Source organism: Leuresthes tenuis, unplaced genomic scaffold (genome assembly GCF_036924035.1).
Source record: "Leuresthes tenuis unplaced genomic scaffold, fLeuTen1.0.hap1 SCAF_23, whole genome shotgun sequence".
NCBI classification, from domain to species: Eukaryota; Metazoa; Chordata; class Actinopteri; order Atheriniformes; family Atherinopsidae; genus Leuresthes; species Leuresthes tenuis.
Genome location: NW_027325377.1, coordinates 25224937 through 25242956, shown reverse-complemented (window position 1 = coordinate 25242956; position 18020 = coordinate 25224937). Strand labels below are relative to the sequence as shown.

General features: G+C 43.7%; 1 protein-coding gene across 1 annotated transcript in view; it reads left to right on the top strand.

Moving 5' to 3' along the window:
• Window positions 1-18020, top strand: part of LOC140282607 (copine-8) — a 106301-nt gene that overhangs the window by 72737 nt on the left and 15544 nt on the right. Inside the window, exons 12-14 of the mRNA XM_072377096.1 lie at window positions 5140-5193; window positions 5345-5406; window positions 17757-17803. Of these exons, the coding sequence (XP_072233197.1) occupies window positions 5140-5193; window positions 5345-5406; window positions 17757-17803 (163 nt within the window). The remainder of the gene's footprint in view (window positions 1-5139; window positions 5194-5344; window positions 5407-17756; window positions 17804-18020) is intronic.

Here is an 18020-nt window from a genome sequence, read left to right as displayed (position 1 = left end):
TTCCCAGTGAAGACAAAGATGAACAGTCCTTTATTATTGCTATCTGTAGACGTCATACAGTGAAACTGGGGCGGAGCTTTAGTTTCAGCAGACGAGCCGACAGTGCGAACTTTGTTACGTGCTGAACAAAAATAGTGAAAATAAAAGCAATAAATACACACAAAGTACTGTGTTAAGAGGAGGAAAACTCCCCCAAACTGTTGAGTCAACAGTAGCAGCAAAGGACATGATGCTAGGTTTAGCAGCAGTCTCGGGTTGTAAGTAATATTGAATATTATACCATTATGCCAGTGTATCGTATCATGATGGGGGGGGGGTGTTCAGTGTTCTGATGGCCCAGGGATGGCCCTGCAGAGAGGGTTGGGGACAGCCGATGACCCTCTGCAGGTCGTGATGCAGCAGGTGAGGATGGATCTCTATGCTGCGGTTCAAAGCCACCAACACTTTCCTCTCCAGATGGTTCCTCCTCAGCATCCTCAGGAAGTGGAGTCTCTGTTGGGCTTTTTTAACCACCGAGTTGGTGTTGGTGGTCCAAGAGAGGTCCTCAGCTATGTGAGGAACTTGAAGGAAGACACCTGCTGAACACAGTCCCTGTTGATGTGGGAGCTGGAGTCAAAGCACCTTGTCCATCATTTTGTTGAGCAGAAGGTTGTGTTCGATGCACCATCCTGGCAGTTCTTTAACCTCCTCCTACTTTCCCATTTAGCCAATAAACCTGTGAGACACGCAGACGGCTTCAAATCTGAGTAATCAGAGTTATAAATGGAGGTTTAGTTGAACTGAACCTTAAGATAAGAGCCTCATTCGGCACGTAATGATTACAAGTGTCACGATCCGTGAAGCACTGGAGGCAGATCCAGGGCAGAATCAATAATCAGATTTTATTTATATAATGATAGTCCCTTGATGAGCAAAGTAATAGATTATGAATTCCTAACTCACTCTTCTTGAAACCTATGGGGAGGAGAGTGAGACTATAAAACTTATCAAAAGAAAACTTTCTCCACGCTAGGAGGACAAAACAAAAGGTTTTATAAATCTTACAAATAAATTTATCCGAACCGTCGGAGGCTCTATAGAAATTTAACAAAATCAATAAACAGAAGGAGACTCCTTCTAATGGAGTTGCTATGAAAGTTATAATTATAAATCAAAGACACTCCTCTACAGGAGAAACTACTGAATAAACAACAAGACAAACAAAACTTCACTAGAGCTAAACTTACAACAGAAAATCACTCTCAAGGAGGAAATCATTAATAAACAAGATCTTTGGATACTTAGGCTTGGATAACTTGGGGACTAAATACACATGAGGGACCAAGGGGAACAGGTGGAAACACTTTGGGAATCAGGGAAGACAATGAGACACGGGAGGAAGGGAAAGTTATCTGAAACAAAAGGAGTTGTTAATTTCAAAATAAAACAGGAAGTGACAAGACAAGGTACAAAAAACCTAAGAGCCTCTGTGAGACCTGACAGAAGTGTTGTCCAAAGAAGAAAAAAACTCATTTTAAACGGAATCTCTACTGACGGCTGAGAAAAATCTGACCCGAAGCTCCAATAATTTCTGATAAAAGTGTTGATTCTGATCATTATTGCTCCAAGAAAATCCCAAAAATTCTTTTCTCAGTGGGTTTCCTCATGTTTGCAGGTCCTTGGGTTCACCTGGAGTAAGAATTTAAAGAATCCTTTGCATCCTGAGCCACTTTTCCTGTTTTTTTAAAGCAAACGCCGACATAATGACAGATCACCTGCTTATTCTCTCGCTGGAGGAGACATCTTTATTAAATATAAAGGGAAGCACACAGGGGACGGCCATGTTAAACAGCTGCTGTTTTCCTTCTCAGATTAACACACTCACACTCTTCAGGATTTTGCAGTGATCAAACTCAGCAGAGTGGGACAGTCAGAGATGCACTTAGTGTGCGTTTCAGCTCACCTTCAAAGCCAGTCGTGTCCTCGTGGGCGGCTCGGAGTAAACCAAGGAGAAATGCATAAATCCACACGTTAATGCGTTGTTTCCTTGAGGCCTTCTCTTTCTGTTTAACCTTGGCACAGTTTAATGAGACCGTAAAGCACAGAAACAGTGTTTGGGATTCAGAAGGAGTTTCAGCTCTGGTCCCTGCAGTGTGGGAGATGATGTAAACTGAGGGCCTCAGATGAATTAGTGTCTCTTCTTGAATATTTTCTGTAAAAAGTACTAAGAGCTTACTTATATCTAAAGGTTAGAAGCATTTTTATTGATGTAATGTATTTTTATAGCTTTTTTGTGGGGTGCCCCAGGGCTCAGTTCTCGGACCAATTCGGTTTTCTTTCTGGGCCATCTACGTAACATTTTCAAAGGAATATCCTACCGTTGCTACGCAGATGATGCACAGTTGTACTTTCTTGCCTCGGTGAACGATTCTCTGCTGATTTAAGGTTTGATTTAATCTGAAATCGAGTAAAACTGAGGTTTAATACATAATTTAGTACATTGGCCCCATTGCTACCAACATCAGATCATCTGCTGGGAACATTGGTATCATCTTTGATCAATGTTTGAATTTTTAATCTCACCTTTCGAAGCTCATCCAGTCTGGTTTCCTTCATCTAAGAAATATAGTAAAAATCATTCGATCATCTGGAACTTTGAGTACAAACTTAAAAAATCATCGTAACTCACTTTTAAAGGGGAACTTTGGTATTTTTAAACCTTTTTAAACCTTATTTCTGGCCTGAAATACGTTCATCTACTCACTGAGAACAGTTTGGTGAAAGTCGGCGTCCTTCGGAAGATATTTAGATAACTGGAGATCCATATAACGGAGAGAACGGGGCTTAGAGGATGCAGCCTCTAAATAAGGCATTATCTGTCTTTATTTCACCAATACTTTACGAAGAATGAATGAATGAACGTGTGCTATAGCTCTGTTAGCTCATAGCTGCTGTTATGTGGCTACTTGCAGCTAAAGCAGAGCTAACGGAGGGATTTCTACACAGGCACTCTACTGGGACCACTTCATCCACACGCCCCCCTGCAGCACAGTTTATTCACTCCGTGCTCTGTGACAGTCGGCTAACTTCACACAGAGTTTGCTGCTGATAGTTTTGTGCAACATGGCAGGATATTTATCAGATCCTTCACCCCATCTTAGAAAGACTGCTAAGAAAAACTATCCGGCGCTCACATATCACACTTATTCTTACTTCCCTTCTCTGGCTTCCAGTGAAATTCAGACTCGACTTTATCATCTTTTTAAGAACATATAAAGCTCTACATGGACAGGTTCTGCTTTTATATCAGACCTACTGAGATCTTATCCCTTTGGAACAGCCTTCGTCGGCATATCAGTTCGACTGAGTCTGTGTTTTGTTTTAAATGACTGCTGAAGACTCGGTTTTATAGGTTAGCTTTCCCTTCATCTTTCTGCCATAGATTGGAAGGGGTCCTCGGTGATTAAGGTGGCTTTCCTGAGTGCCTGCACAGTTCAGTCAGAGGGTGTTCTGGTTATTCTACTGGCCCGATTTATGATGTGGGAGAGTTTTGTTTTGGTAGCAGTTGTGAGGAAATGTCATCGATAGCAGTGGATTCATTGAGTGGTCTGTAAACGAGGGCTAAAACATCTGTGCTGATGGTAAAAGTTCTGTTTTCTGAGTCAGCCTGTTGTGAAAAGGACAGGAAAGGTGTTGATCTCTGTCTTTAAAGCTCTGTACCTGCTCCACCAGCTGATGCTGATCGGTAGGAACAAGTTCTCTGGGTTTTTCATTCTGGACTCACAGCACAGCTTCTTGGTCTTTGAGATATTAAGCAAAGGTTTGGACCAGGTTGTGGCCTGGAATCAGTCGGATGAGGCCACCAGAACCATATTTAAACTGTCCATTCCTTCCCTGCTGCAGCTGGAAGCCTCGTCTTTAAACTCATTGAACTGGATTCAGAACCCATTTGGAAACACATGTTGTGGTCTGTCCTTTAAAAAGTCCCTGATCCATGAAATCAGTGCTGGGTGAATCTGAAGGTCAGAGTGTTGGTGTTTACTGTGTTGAAAGCCAATGAGAAGTCCATAATAAGATGCTTGTGTGTGGTTCTGTAGAGTCCACTTGGCGACTGTGTCCAGAAGCAGGAGACTTGCATCCTTTGCTTTTGCTTTATAAGCAAACCGGAGTGAATCCAGTCCAGCTAACAGCCGGTTACACTGAGACAGAACCGATGTCAGGGCCACTGGGCTGTAGTTTCAGATCCTTCAGCCGGGTCTTTTTGGGATGGGAATGATGTTCGATTCCTTCCACTGGTTGGGGAGGATGAACACCTGCCTCATCGAGGATGGGGGCTCTGATATATGATATTTAAGCTGTCCTCATGCTTAACTTTAGCTTTAGCTAACTTGTCCTTCCTCCACTTGGTTCCTCTGTGCTGTAAAAATCAAAATCTCCAGCAATCTTTGGTCAAATTATCACAAACATGTAGCACAACAGCTTATTTTTCAGCCATGTCTTGGTTGTCCTGCAGGCTGCCTCAAGCTTTATGCTATTACACAAACATACGTTGGACTCAGTAACCCTTAAAGCTCATTATTACAGTATAACAGAGACAGTATGGAGCCTGAGAGCTCAAACCAGCACACAGCAAACCAAACTCAGACTTCCACACCTTAAACTGACAGAAAAGCACTTTATTTAAACACAAAGATGGAAACTGTACGAATCCATCTAGTTGAAAGTCGTGTGTTTAACTGGTGCTGGTTTTTAAAACCAGGCTTCATCTGTGTTTTGATTGCATTTTCAGGAGCTAACTTTAACAACTTCTGCTCATTAGGGGAAACTTTCAGGTCCCGTTATAATCTGCATTTACTTCCAAAAGAAAACTCAAATTAAACACTTTACTGGTAGAACATTAGTAGCTAAATTATCTCTTAAATTGTAAAAGTGTCCTAAAGGGCTGCTGTTAATAGAAAATATCTGCAGGAGACAGGTCAGCGGAGCTGAAACAGTCAGGAAAAAGCAAATAGCTGTTCTTACTCTGCTCTATTACAGCCAATTCATTCATACTTAAAAAAGGCACATACAAGATTTAAATTGAGGCTGACAACATGAATTGATCTTGTATTATCGGGCCTTGAGGTGGCGTTTGTTAACTGTCAATCTGTTCATTTTTAGGTGATAAATCCAAAGAAGAAAGGAAAGAAGAAAAAATACATCAACTCTGGAACGGTGAGGCGTAAAACTGAAGCTATCTTATTTTTCCTTAATTCCCACAGCTGTATTCCAGCTGCAGTTTTAAATGCCTGCACTGGACGCTGTTGGCTGTGTTGGTGAGAATAACTGAATCCGTCCCATAGGTCACTGACTGTTTAATTTCCAGGTAACGCTGCTTTCTTTCCTGGTGGACATCGAAGTCACCTTCCTGGACTACATCAAAGGAGGGTAAGTCGCTGCATCCATTGAACCCACACTGACAGACGGGGGTTGTGCTAATAATGAGAGGTGAGCTGGTCCCTGTCTCCATAATAACCCCATCATGACTGCGTGTCTGCAAAGTGCCAGCGATAATGATCCCTAAGTGTGAGGGAATCGGATGGAAAAGTCTGCATTTGCATGTGAGATGATGCCATTAAAACGATGTGGGAAGGCAGAGACTGACAGCTGCTCTTCCAAAGCCTGTTTCTGTGCTCTTGTATGTTGCTCAGGAGGTGCTGACCGTGTGCAGCCAGGCATGCCGTAAACGCTCGCCTACACACTCTGCCTTCATTAGAGTCACAGAGGGGGAGATTGTCAGGGGAGAGAAAAGTGTGTGAATGTGAGTGTATGCCTGCAACTTTGGAGAAAATATGTCATCCCTGTGTTTCTCTGTTCCTGCTGCCCTTGGAGCTTTGGTTCGGAGGTGTTTTTGAGAAGAAAACCACCGGACGAGTGGTTTAATTTTCCCCGTCACCAACACAAAACACAGCGTACTTTTAAGCACATTTTGTGTCAGAGAAGCAACTGAATTACCTCAAAAATCGGCTTTTTAGTTTCCAAAATACAAGAGAGGGATGATTGTTTTCATCCACGAATAATAAGCCAGAAGATAAATCAGTTTGGGTCTCAGAACCAGCAGAATATAATCTGTTGTAAACTGATGTTCGTCACATTTACAGTGAAAAAGATTCAGGTGTCATTAAAGGTTTCAGGTAATCATTAAAGTCCTGAGGAACAAAGCCGAGTCATGTTTACTCTGACTTCAAAAGATCAAATCATTTAAAAGAAAGAAAGAGCAAATAAGAATCTCTGCTATTTACCAACATTAAAGAAACCGTCACATCCCAGCAGGTTCACCCCAAGGTGAAAAAGCCCAGAGCTACATCTCAGACTCTCCAGGCCTCAGTTAGCATGTTAAAGGTTAAAGGTCACGACAGCACAGTTAGAAAAAGGCTGAACAAGGATGGCTTGTTTGGAAGGGCTGCAGGAGAAAGCCTCTTCTCTCTAAAAAGAACATGGCAGCACAGCTTAGGTTTGCAAAGCTGCATCTGAACAAAGCTCAAGACTTCTGGAACAATGTCCTTTGGACAGACCAGAGCAAAGTGGAGATGTTTGGTCCTAATGCACAGCAGCACGTTTGGAGGAAACCAAACACAGCAGATCAGCACAAACACCTCATACCAGCTGTCAAGCACGGTGGTGGAGGGCTGATGATCTGGGCTGGTTCTGCAGCCACAGGACCTGGGCACCTTGCAGTCATTGAGTCCACCATGAACTCCTCTGGATACCAAAGTATTCTAGAGTCAAATGTGAGGCCATCTGTCCCACAGCTAAAGCTGGGCTGAAACTGGCTCATCAACAGGACAAAGATCCCAAACACAGCAGCAGATCTACAGCAGAATGTGGGAAAAAGAGAAGAATCAAGGTGTTGCAAAGGTCCAGTCAGAGTCCAGACCTCAGCCTGACTGAGATGCTGTGGTGGGACCTTAAGAGAGCTGTGCAGAAACCAATGCTGCAAACCTCAATGAGCTGAAGCAGCGCTGGAGAGAAGAGGGCCGAGATTCCTCCAGAACCAGGAGAGAGACTGAGAACGTCCCACAGGAAACCATCACTGCAGCTCACTGCTGCTGAAGCTGCTGGATCAGGGGTTCACTTAGTTTCTCTCTCACTGCTCCCAGCTGCACTGCGGTCCTGGCAGCGCTTTGAAACTCTCAGGCAGAGGTTTTTCCTGCTCTCTTTCTCTGGGACTGTGAGCTCGCTGCTCTTAACACGCTTCTGCGGCTAAATTAAGAACCAAGTGCTGTTTCAGTGTTTGAAACCTAAATGGACTCTAATGGTCCAGGAGCAAATACTCCAGTTGCATAATGGGCAGACGGCCAGTTTGTGTGCAGTTTTCAGGCAGATCCTTCTCTGTGAAACCCCCGGTGCTATTTTCTCCGTCGTCTCATTGCTTTGCATCTCCTCTCATTCCCTGATTGACGGCTCTCTTTTTGCAGTTTCAACCCAATCTGCTAATTGTTCATTTGGACCTAATTAGGAGCATGATCTGCTGGCATCTTTCTTTTCTCTCCCTTTCATAAAGCATCATCACCACCCGTGAATTCAAACAAAAGCGCCTCTTTTTGTGAGCGTGACGATAAAACCGGGAACTGTCGGCGCTATCTTTCATTTTGAGTCGCGTCTTTGAAGGCAGACCCGTCTCCCACGGTGACAGATATTGTTTTGGTTTGTGAATTGAGCTTTGAAACAGGAATCATTCGGAGAGGTTATCATTAGCTAGAAGAGCAGACCCAAAGATTGGGGAGAAACCGGCACAAATGAGCAGAAGCTCAGCACCTCAGTGTGAGGATGAGGCTAATTTCCCTCCATGCAGGTAGAGCCCTCCTCCCCCCTGGATGCTGTCCAACCAGCAACATCTGTTTGCATATCGTCAGCAGAGGTCACAACATCTGATGCTGTTTTTAGGCCACTCAGTGCGCTCATGCACACACGCTTCACCCTGCTCCCCTGAGTAGCAGGAAAGGAGGTTTTTGGCAACTCTTTCCGAGCATCTTTTACGTTGGAACATGATCAGTTCACATAAAAATGTATGGAGGGACTGGATAGTAGTGGGAGACCTGGATTTATATCTGGTTAGGATGCCCCCTGGACGCCTCCCTGGTGAGGTGTTCTGGGCCCGTCTCACTGGGAGGAGACCCGGGGAAGACCCAGGGTTCAAAACCCCTACATGAAAGGTATTAGGGGTCCTTATGTCCTTTACCCCAGGGGTCGGGAACCTTTTGGACTAAGAGAGCCATGAAAGCAAAAAATTTGGAAATTTATTTCAATGAGAGCCATATAATATATTTTAAAAGTGAATTCAACTAAATGTCAGTATAATAAGCCTCTGAATTTATTAGCATATTATATTAGCATATTATTTATTAGCATACTCGCCATCTGTGAATGGTTTTCCGTTCCTCACTATTGCTAAAGATCCAGCAAAGCTAGCAGAATTATAGTCACCTTGCCGGGTTGCTGCTGGCTCGCTTGTACCCTGCTCAGTAGCTCTAGCTTGTACCCTGCTCAGTAGCTCTAGCTTGTACCGTGCTCAGTAGCTCTAGCTTGTACCCTGCTCAGCAGCTCTAGCTTGTACCCTGCTCAGTAGCTCTTGGCACGCTTTCTTTCTGCTGTCTCCTGCTGGGTATTTTGATGCAAAGGTAGCATGGCGCGTGTCGAAGTGCCGCTTTACATTCGACCGTTTCATCGATGTAATTTTGTCTTTGCAAATTAGACACACCGCAGAATTTGCTCTCTCCACAAAGGCGAATTCTTCAGTCCATTCGGCCTGAAATGTACGATACTCGTCATCTTTTTTTCTTTTCGCCATCTTCTTCGTCGAAGGGTTAGCTTTGAGCTAATGACCGAGCAGACTGATTCAAAAGGGGGCGTTTACCTGTTTTACGCTGCAACGGCCAACGTAGTCCAGCATCCAATTAAAATAATGGACAATTGCTCCTGCAGCCCTGAACAGGAGCAGTGAAAAATCGATGGATGGATTAAAACAAAGAATATTAGCACCTCCAAATCCGAGACTATGGTTCTCAGCCGGAAAAGGGTGGGATGCTCTCTCCGGGTCGGGAATGAGATCCTTCCCCAAGTGGAGGAGTTCAAGTATCTCGGGGTCTTGTTCCCAGTGAGGGACGAATGGAGCGGGAGATTGACGGCGGATCGGTGCAGCGTCTGCAGTGTTGCTCTGCACCGACCCGTCGCTGTGAAGAAGGAGCTGAGCCAGAAGGCGAAGCTCTCTATTTACCGGTCAGTCTACGTTCCCATCCTCACCTATGGTCACGAGCTGTGGGAAGAGACCGAAAGAACGAGATCGCGAATACAAGCGAAGGAAATGGGCTTCTGGGCTCTCCCTTAGAGATAGGGTGAGAAGCTCAGTCATCCGGGAGGGGCTCGGAGTAGAACCGCTGCTCCTCTGCATTGAGAGGAGTCAGATGAGGTGGCATCTGGTTAGGATGCCCCCTGGACGCCTCCCTGGGGAGGTGTTCTGGGCCCGTCCCACTGGGAGGAGACCCGGGGAAGACCCAGGACACGTTGGAGAGGCTATGGCCTGGGAACGCCTCGGGGTCCCCCCGGAAGAGCTGGAGGAAGTGGCCGGGGACAGAGATGCCTGGGTTTCTCTGTTAAAGCTGCTGCCCCCACGACCCCCGGATAAGCGGCAGATGATGGATGGATTAAAACAAGTGAGAATATTTAGTTTTATCTGCGATGCAATCATCAAAAGAGCCACACCTGGCTCGCGAGCCATAGGTTCCCGACCCCTGCCTTACCCTATCTGCCTACCTGTAAGTCGTTTTGGATAAAAGCGTCTGCTAAATGCATAAACAGAAACATAAAAAGTCCGGATTTGTCTGCTCCTCACTGAGAAACGACGCTTCTCCGTCTCTGTATCGTCTTAATATCTTAAGACAGAAATGAAGTTGACGGGATGTTGCCCCGAGAGCCAAAACGTGATGACCGAACTGAGTATTTCATGCTGCTGTATCACTGACACAGATGTAGGAATTTTGAAGAACAGCCTGTTCAGTCTGCTAAAAAGCTTATTTGAATATTAAGCACAACCCCCTCAATCGTCGCCCCCGCTGAGCTCTGTTTTGTCACATTGGCTCCTGGCTGAGTCACTGAAGGCTTAAACAGCGGGGGAAGATCAGTGACTGACAGAGAACCAGCTGGATTTAAAGGCATTCCCCGTTCTCCCGAAAGGTGGGACACACATTCTGTCTGTATTTCACAGGCAGCTACTCAGCGAACAGCTGAAGATTAAAGTAAAGTTGTTCATCTGCACATCTGAGGAGCCCCGAGGTTTAAAGTGGGCGCCTCACACATCAATTCCTGATCAGAATATCACACAAAAGCTCCAGTTTCAACCACGAATGTACATCTCTGTTCACACCGGCCTGTTTTAGGGCGTGGAGTGACCCACATAACGCCAGCCTCACCCCTGTCCCCTGCAGATCTGCCTCTTTTAAAACCACTGAAGCACAGGAGAGCAGACAGGATCTGGCATCAGAGCACAGACTGCTAACTGCTAACTGATTGCACACTGATAGCTTTAATCTCCAAGATGATGGCACTTTCAGGCACATTTCTTTGTGAATCATCGGTTGTAATAACGCAAGAAAACTGCCAGAATATTGGAAATAAAGCCTGTTTCCTGCTGCTAACCCCTCCACACAGATTTTAGTAGTTAGCTACATTAGCTAACTAATTAGCTACGTTAGCTACAAAAAGCTTTTTACTGGTCTGTCGTGGCTCAAGATGAAATAAAAGCCAAAGAAAAAGGTGGAACCTGAGCAGTTCTGACACTGTTCGGAAGGCTGTTCCACAACATCCACCCTGATTTCTGAGCCTGGATGTGGGAACATCTGGAATCATCTGGTTTGATGAGCTCAGGCCTGGAATTAGGGTGGTGAATATGTAAAAGCTCAGATAAATAAACAGCCCATTTAAAACCTTAAAAACAAGCAACAAAATCACAGGGAGCCATTGAAGTGAAGCTAAAACGGGAGTGAGGTGCTCACACTTTTATGTCCCAGTAAGGAGTCGATCAGCCACATTCTGGACTAACTGGAACCACCGAACAGCTGTTTGGTCTGAGCCCGCATTGAAAGAGTTACAGTTAAATGAAATAGTCTGAATACTTAACATCATAATGAGGATTAGATTAATACTCTGTGATAAAAGTAGCCACCACGGCAGCTTAACTTTAACTTGTGGTGAACCGAATGCTATGCTATGCTATGCTATGCTATACTATGCTATGCTATGCTATGCTATCAGCAACAACTGACACAGGTACTCACTGTGACTATCAGCTCACAACAAACAATCATGATACATGTAGAAATTGCTAAAACTTGCCGTTAGAGCTTCTTCTTCTCCATTGTTGATGCTAATATTAGCTTATTTCATGTCGGTAGTTGCTGCCAGGGCTTGGATGGTGACTTTCGATGCATGTGCTGCAACGTTTACGCTCTGCTCTTCCTCAGCTCTAAACGCACGTTCATCTGCTTTTGTAGAGCAGCCAATAGCGACACCCAACAAGACCTGGGATCTGGCAAACACATCCGTGATGGTGTGAACATTTCTGCAGGCTGAAACAAAGCCCAAAGGAGATGTTTTTTCCAGTTTAAACTAAATGTTTCTGCCTCCTACAGCTCTACATGTCAAACATTACCTCATGATTCCTCGTCCCATATTGAGGGAATGCTGTTATCTTTGATAATATCTGCAGAAAAGCGCCTGATATTATGAGTGACTATTATCTAAATTTAAAGACTCAGTGCATCATGGACACTTAACTCTTTCATTTAGCCAGAAAGCAGGTTTCCCTGTATTTATTTTTACCTCAGTGAAATGAAAAATGTGTTTTATTATGTCAGTGCAGTCATGAGACGGTTAAAAAGGTTTCAAAGGCAAACCTTTTGTCCCCGGTGTTTGTTAGCATTGGAAAAACATGTGAAACTGAGGATTAGAATCACAAAAGGAGGTTAGAAGTGTTATTTAGCCCTATTTGAAAAGCTCAAGTTGAGTCACTTTCTGTGCACCACCAGTTAGTGTTATTCTAAAGTTAATGATTAGCAAACATCTCTAACCCTTATTCACAATACTGACCAGAAGACGAAGTGTTGTTGCAGAATTGTCTTGTCTTTTAAGTTTTTTTGTATGAAAAGAAAACCCAAACTGACTATGTTGGTACAGACAGTTGCACAGCAGGTTTTTCCTATTTCATACATGTAATTTGTCTTTTTGCCACTCGGCTGGTGCATTCTGGGTAACATGACACTTGGATGATGTCGCACCATAAACGCTGGGCTTCATTGTTGCTCCAGTAATTAACTGTTAATTAATTTAATTAAATTAATAAATTAATTTAATTAATTAATTAAATTAATTAACGTGCATTACTGCGAGTTAGGCTGTGCACATCTCCGGCTTGAACCATTACTGTTGATGAGAAAGCATCGTTTGCTAGCATCTGCTGCTAATTTACAGCTAACTGCTAACTTGCAGCTAACTGCTAACTTACAGCTAACTGCTAACTTACAGCTAACTGCTAACTTGCAGCTAACTGCTAACTTACAGCTAACTGCTAACTCACAGCTAACTGCTAACTTACAGCTAACTGCTAACTTACAGCTAACTGTTAAACTATTTCCCTCTGGGATAAATAGAGTAACTATCTGTACCTACATATAGAGAGCTGGAGTGTTTTTGGTAGATTTCTGCATTAAATTAAACAGGTTTTGATACCAGGTAACATATTTAAACACAGTGCAGCCAGTGTGTCCTTAGCCAACGTACAAGCCTAAATAAGCTAACTCTTCCCCGACTGCTTGCTGAAGCCTCGTTGGTTGAAACTTTAGCTCAGCTAGCTCACGATAAGCCAAAGCGTTGGTGAGCAGTTGCTCCGTTCCTCCTCAGATCAGCCTGGTCTGGTTTAACTAAAGCCTGTCTTGGATATTTTAGCAAGAATGTTTTTAGAGGCTAACGTTAAGCACGGTTGCTTATATGAGCTACTTTTTAGCAAAGGAAACCAGTTTAACTTTGTCAAATAGTATCTCAGAGTTTCCAACTTGAAGCTGAGAAAAAAATTAGACCCAAAGCAACTGTCAAAGTGGTGTTTTTCAGAGTTTTTGAGCCATAACTGCACCTGAAAAACACTCCAGTGTGATTCCTGCTTTTATTTCAGTGCCTTTGCTCTAATCTCTACTCAGAATCATGAAAATATATCAGTGAAAACAGAACAAATGTGTTCTTTTAACCATATTCCTTCACATACAGAGTAAAAGAAGTCATGTTGATGCGATAAAAGTCCATCACAGGGCAGCAAACTTAAAAATATAAGTGGAAAAGACATAACTTTGTATGTTTACCTCAAAGCCAGAAAAAAGGAGTAATTTAAGTCCCACTCTGATTCCATTATGAGTCATATTTAAATGATCGTGTCGAGCATTAAATCCAACTTTTGTTCTGCCAAAAACTGACACTGACTTTGAAATTAATTGTGACAAATTAGAAAATAATCACGGGCTGCAGAGGTTTGATCGTGTTAATTTGTACCAGTGACTCAACTCGCATTAACAGCGTTTTTTAACCCTTTATGTGCTTTTTTTTATATTAAATGATTTTCTTTACGTCTCTATAGTCGTCCATCTCAGTTTTGACTCATAAAAAGCAAAAATACCTCTTTTTTTATTCCTTTTTCTGACTTTTTCAGAATGATGCATTTATTTTGGAGCTGCCTTGCTTCTTTTTAGCGTAATTTCTACTTGTCTTTTTCTAAATTCACCTTGTGTTTCTGGCTTCCCATTTATCCCAATTTGAGTTGCTCAGTGAAATTCTGCATGTGTGACTGAGGGAGATATGGCAGAAGAGAAGGAGTTCATGCATAATTTAGCCTGCTTAGCTGAAGCTCGTCTGTGCCAGCAAGGGCAACTGGACCAGAAATTGCTTTCTCTGTCCTCTTGTCCTTGCAGCTGTCTCCTATGAAATTTACTTCAAATAAGTAAGAACGAGGAACCACCGACAGGTTTGGTCAGAGGACATTAATGAGCTGCACGTTATATACGGAGGAAAGAGTTAATTTGACCTGAAATTGAAGTCTGAACTTTATTGGGAGCCAGTACAAAGACGACAGAACATCTGTCACACGAACCCACTTAGAGCAGGGATGCTGGAAGTCGGTCCTGAAGGTTTTAGGTGTTTCCCTGCTTCAAAACACCTGATTCAGATTAAATGGATCTCTTTAAAAGATTAAGTTCTGCACAAGCCTGCTAATGATGTGTTGAAGCAGGGAAACACCTAAAAGCTGCAGGACAGCGGCCCTCCAGGACCGAGTAAGAAGCCTCGCAGCTGCGTTTTGGACAATTTTTAAGCCCAAATATGACTTAAAACAGCCCAATCATGAGGAAACAAAGGCTTGAATCATCATTTCGCCATCAAACGCCCTGTTTTTCTTCATTATTATGTGTTTTTTTTACAAAATATTTGCAGGTTTTCTTCTTAATGAACTAAAATGGATTGAAGCCGGCGCAAATTTCCCGTTATTGGATCAATAATGAAGGGTTATTCCAGTTATATTCCATTTAACTGAGGCTAAAGAAGAAGAAGCAATGCGCTGGCATTTGTGTGATGTTCGTGGTCACGGCCAGCGGACTAATCGCCCCAGAATTAACGAGGTGCTGTCAACTTCCTGCTTCAGTTCCAAAATGGTGAGAAGAATCCTTGAATACGTGGCGGACATATTTACTTACAGCAGGGAAACACCTAAAAGCTGCAGGACAGCGGCCCTCCAGGACCGACTTTGGACATCCCTGACCGAGAATAAGAAGCCTTGCAGCTGCATTTTGGACCATTTTTTAGCCCAAATATGACTTAAAACAGTCCAATCATGAGGAAACAAAGGCTTGAATCATCATTTCTAATTCCAACTTGAACTCCATTCGGCAGTATTATGTTTTATAGATGAAAAAAGAATGAATATGATCATCAAAACTACGATCCCGGTCGAATGTAACGCCTACATTTCAGACCTTTGACTGAGCCTGTGAGCACAAAGCTAGCAGCCATCCAGCTCTCTGTGGCTCCAGCGCTGTCTTGAAGGACAGATGCTGATATTTCTGGAGAAAAGGAAACGAACAGTTGGATATCATCTGCGTAATAATGATATGAGAGCCCTTTAAAGGGGTTCAAGGGGTGGGAAACAGTGCAAAGAAAACGGGTCCCAGATCAGAACCAGATGAGGACACAAAGCCAAGAAGGAAACTGGTCTGGGGCTGATCCAGAGACGCCCCCCCATGTCCTGAACCTGTCTGAACCTGAGGGATTTTCAGGGTTAGGTGATGCTTCTGATACTGATCAATAGTGAGAATGAGTAAATGATTAGGTCTGTGGATGAGTGAAGACAAGACTGAAACAGCACAGAAATACACCCACATTTCTACTAATTCAGCTTATTTACCCAAATTAAACCTTTTCCACAAATAGATCGAGGTGAGTTCAGAACACGAAACGCTACCTTGGAAACCAGTGAAGATATTTCAGCAAATGAGTTCAGAGCAGCTGAAAAATAACTTAAGGGACTTACAGAGTGATGATGTAACTACAGTGAAGTTTTTTATAAGAGATAAATCAGAAAAGTTTTAAAGCCACGAACAATATCAGGCGGGACAGCCCCCCCCACCCCTAATTTCAGGCTCCATAGTGTGTGGGACAGAGTGATGGAGGCTGCATTAAAGCAGCCATGTTCAGCCCTCAGTTTGTCCCTTTAAGTCTCTCCTTCAGCAGATAGAAGCTCAGCTGGATCTGAACCAGCTGACGGGCTCGGCCATGTTTCAGCTCTGAGAAACTCTGGTGCTGCTCAGCAGGATGTTTGGATCATTATCTTGTTGCAGGATGAAGCTTTGGAGGCATTTACTGGAGCAGATCAGATGTTTCTATCCAGCTCAGAGTTGATGGAGCAGCTCCATCATCAGTGAAGATAAGTGAACAGAACCTGTGGCAGCCAGAACCTGTGGCAGCAGAACCTGTGGCAGCAGAACCTGTGGCAGCCAGAACCTGTGGCAGCAGAACCTGTGGCAGCCAGAACCTGTGGCAGCAGAACCTGTGGCAGCCAGACATGCAGGTTCATCTGGGTCCGGTCTGTCCAGAACACCTTTTTCCAGAACTCTGCAGCTCCTTTAAGGACTTTTTGGCAAACTGTGACGTGTCCATCCTGTTTCTGTGGCTAACTAGCGGTTAGCATGTAGCAGTGGCTAAACTAGTGGTTAGCATGTAGCAGTGGCTAACTAGCGGTTAGCATGTAGCAGTGTAGCCTCTGTGCTTCTGTTCATGAAGTCTTCTGTGGACAGTCGTCTCTGACAGAGACACACCTGCCTCCTGGAGATGGTTCTGATCCGTTGGACGGGCCTTTGAGGATGTTTCTTTCCCACAGTGAGGATTCTTCTGTCCTCCTCGGCCTATTGATGGTTTATTCTGGTTTTTCAGCCTCATAACAGCTTCTCTTCTCATGTTGAACAGCTACAGACTAAATTTTATCAACTGAGATTACATCAGAAAGTCTTTAACCCATCTCATACACATCAATCAAAATGATGGTGAATATAATTATTTTGAGCTTTAGGAGTACGTTTTTTCTCCTTTTCCACTGTTTAAACCCAGAAAACCCCCCAATGTTTGTTGGTTGGTCATTAAACGTGTGATGAACCTTTTCCCCTCTTCCTGCGTCACCTCTGGACTTCTCTGTGACCTGCCGAGGCGACAAAGACGATGAGCTGCTCGGTGTTTGACACCAGAGGTAGACGGGGAGGCAGTGCTGAGGATAGGTGTGAAATGTCTGTGACAGAGTGCTCGACCACATTCTGCTGCTTCAGGTTAACGAGAGAAGGAGTGTTTTGATGGAAAGAGACGCACAGCTTTCTGGTGATATTTGGTTGTTTGTGTTCTTCCTTCTTTTTCATCATTTCGAACTCTTTATGTTTTATCTCAGAAGGATAAAAATGCAGAAGGTTGTTTTACATCATGGAAACAGTTCAGTCATCTATGAAAAACCTTTTGGCTGAGAAACACTTTTGACTTAAAGGGGAACTCCGGTATCTTTAAACCTTATTTCTTGCATGAAATACGTTCATCTACTCACGAGAACAGTTTGGTGAAAGTCGGCGTCCTTCGGAAGATATTTAGATAACTGGAGATCGTTCACGTTGTCAAAATCTGATAAATATCCTGCCATGTTGCACAAAACTATCAGCAGCAAACTCTGTGTGAAGTTAGCCGACTGTCACAGAGCACGGAGTGAATAAACTGTGCTGCAGGGGGGCGTGTGGATGAAGTGGTCCCAGTAGAGTGCCTGTGTAGAAATCCCTCCGTTAGCTCTCCTATAGCTGCAAGTAGCCACATAACAGCAGCTATGAGCTAACAGAGCTATAGCACACGTTCATTCATTCATTCTTCTTAAAGTATTGGTGAAATAAAGACAGATGATGCCGACTTTCACCAAACTGTTCTCAGTGAGCAGATGAACGTATTTCATGCCAGAAATAAGGTTTAAAAACACCAGAGTTCCCCTTTAAGCAGTGTCAGTTTTTCTCTGGTTCGCCTCAACTCATTTCTCTGTGATGGACGATACGTGTTTTCTCAAACTGTTATTATTAAATGTTATTTCAGGTCTGAGGAGACATATTTTCTGTTGCATGTTTCTACACTTTAACGCCAGCCAGGCTATGTTTGCTGATTGATAAATGATGTCTCTCCTTTTGTTTCCCAAGGACGCAGATTAACTTCACAGTGGCCATTGATTTCACCGCCTCCAATGGTGAGCCTTGTTATCACACCTTTCATACTCACACAAAGCTTTCTCAGGGAGAGTTTATACAAATATATGCAGGTGGGGAATCCTAATGGCCCCCTCCATCTCACCTGGCAGCTGAAGCTCAGTGCACTACAAGCGCTGATGGCCGTGATTAAGGGTTATCCATCTGCACTCGAGCTTCAGGTGTACTTGATCCTGTGGGTTTGTCACTTGAATCTAA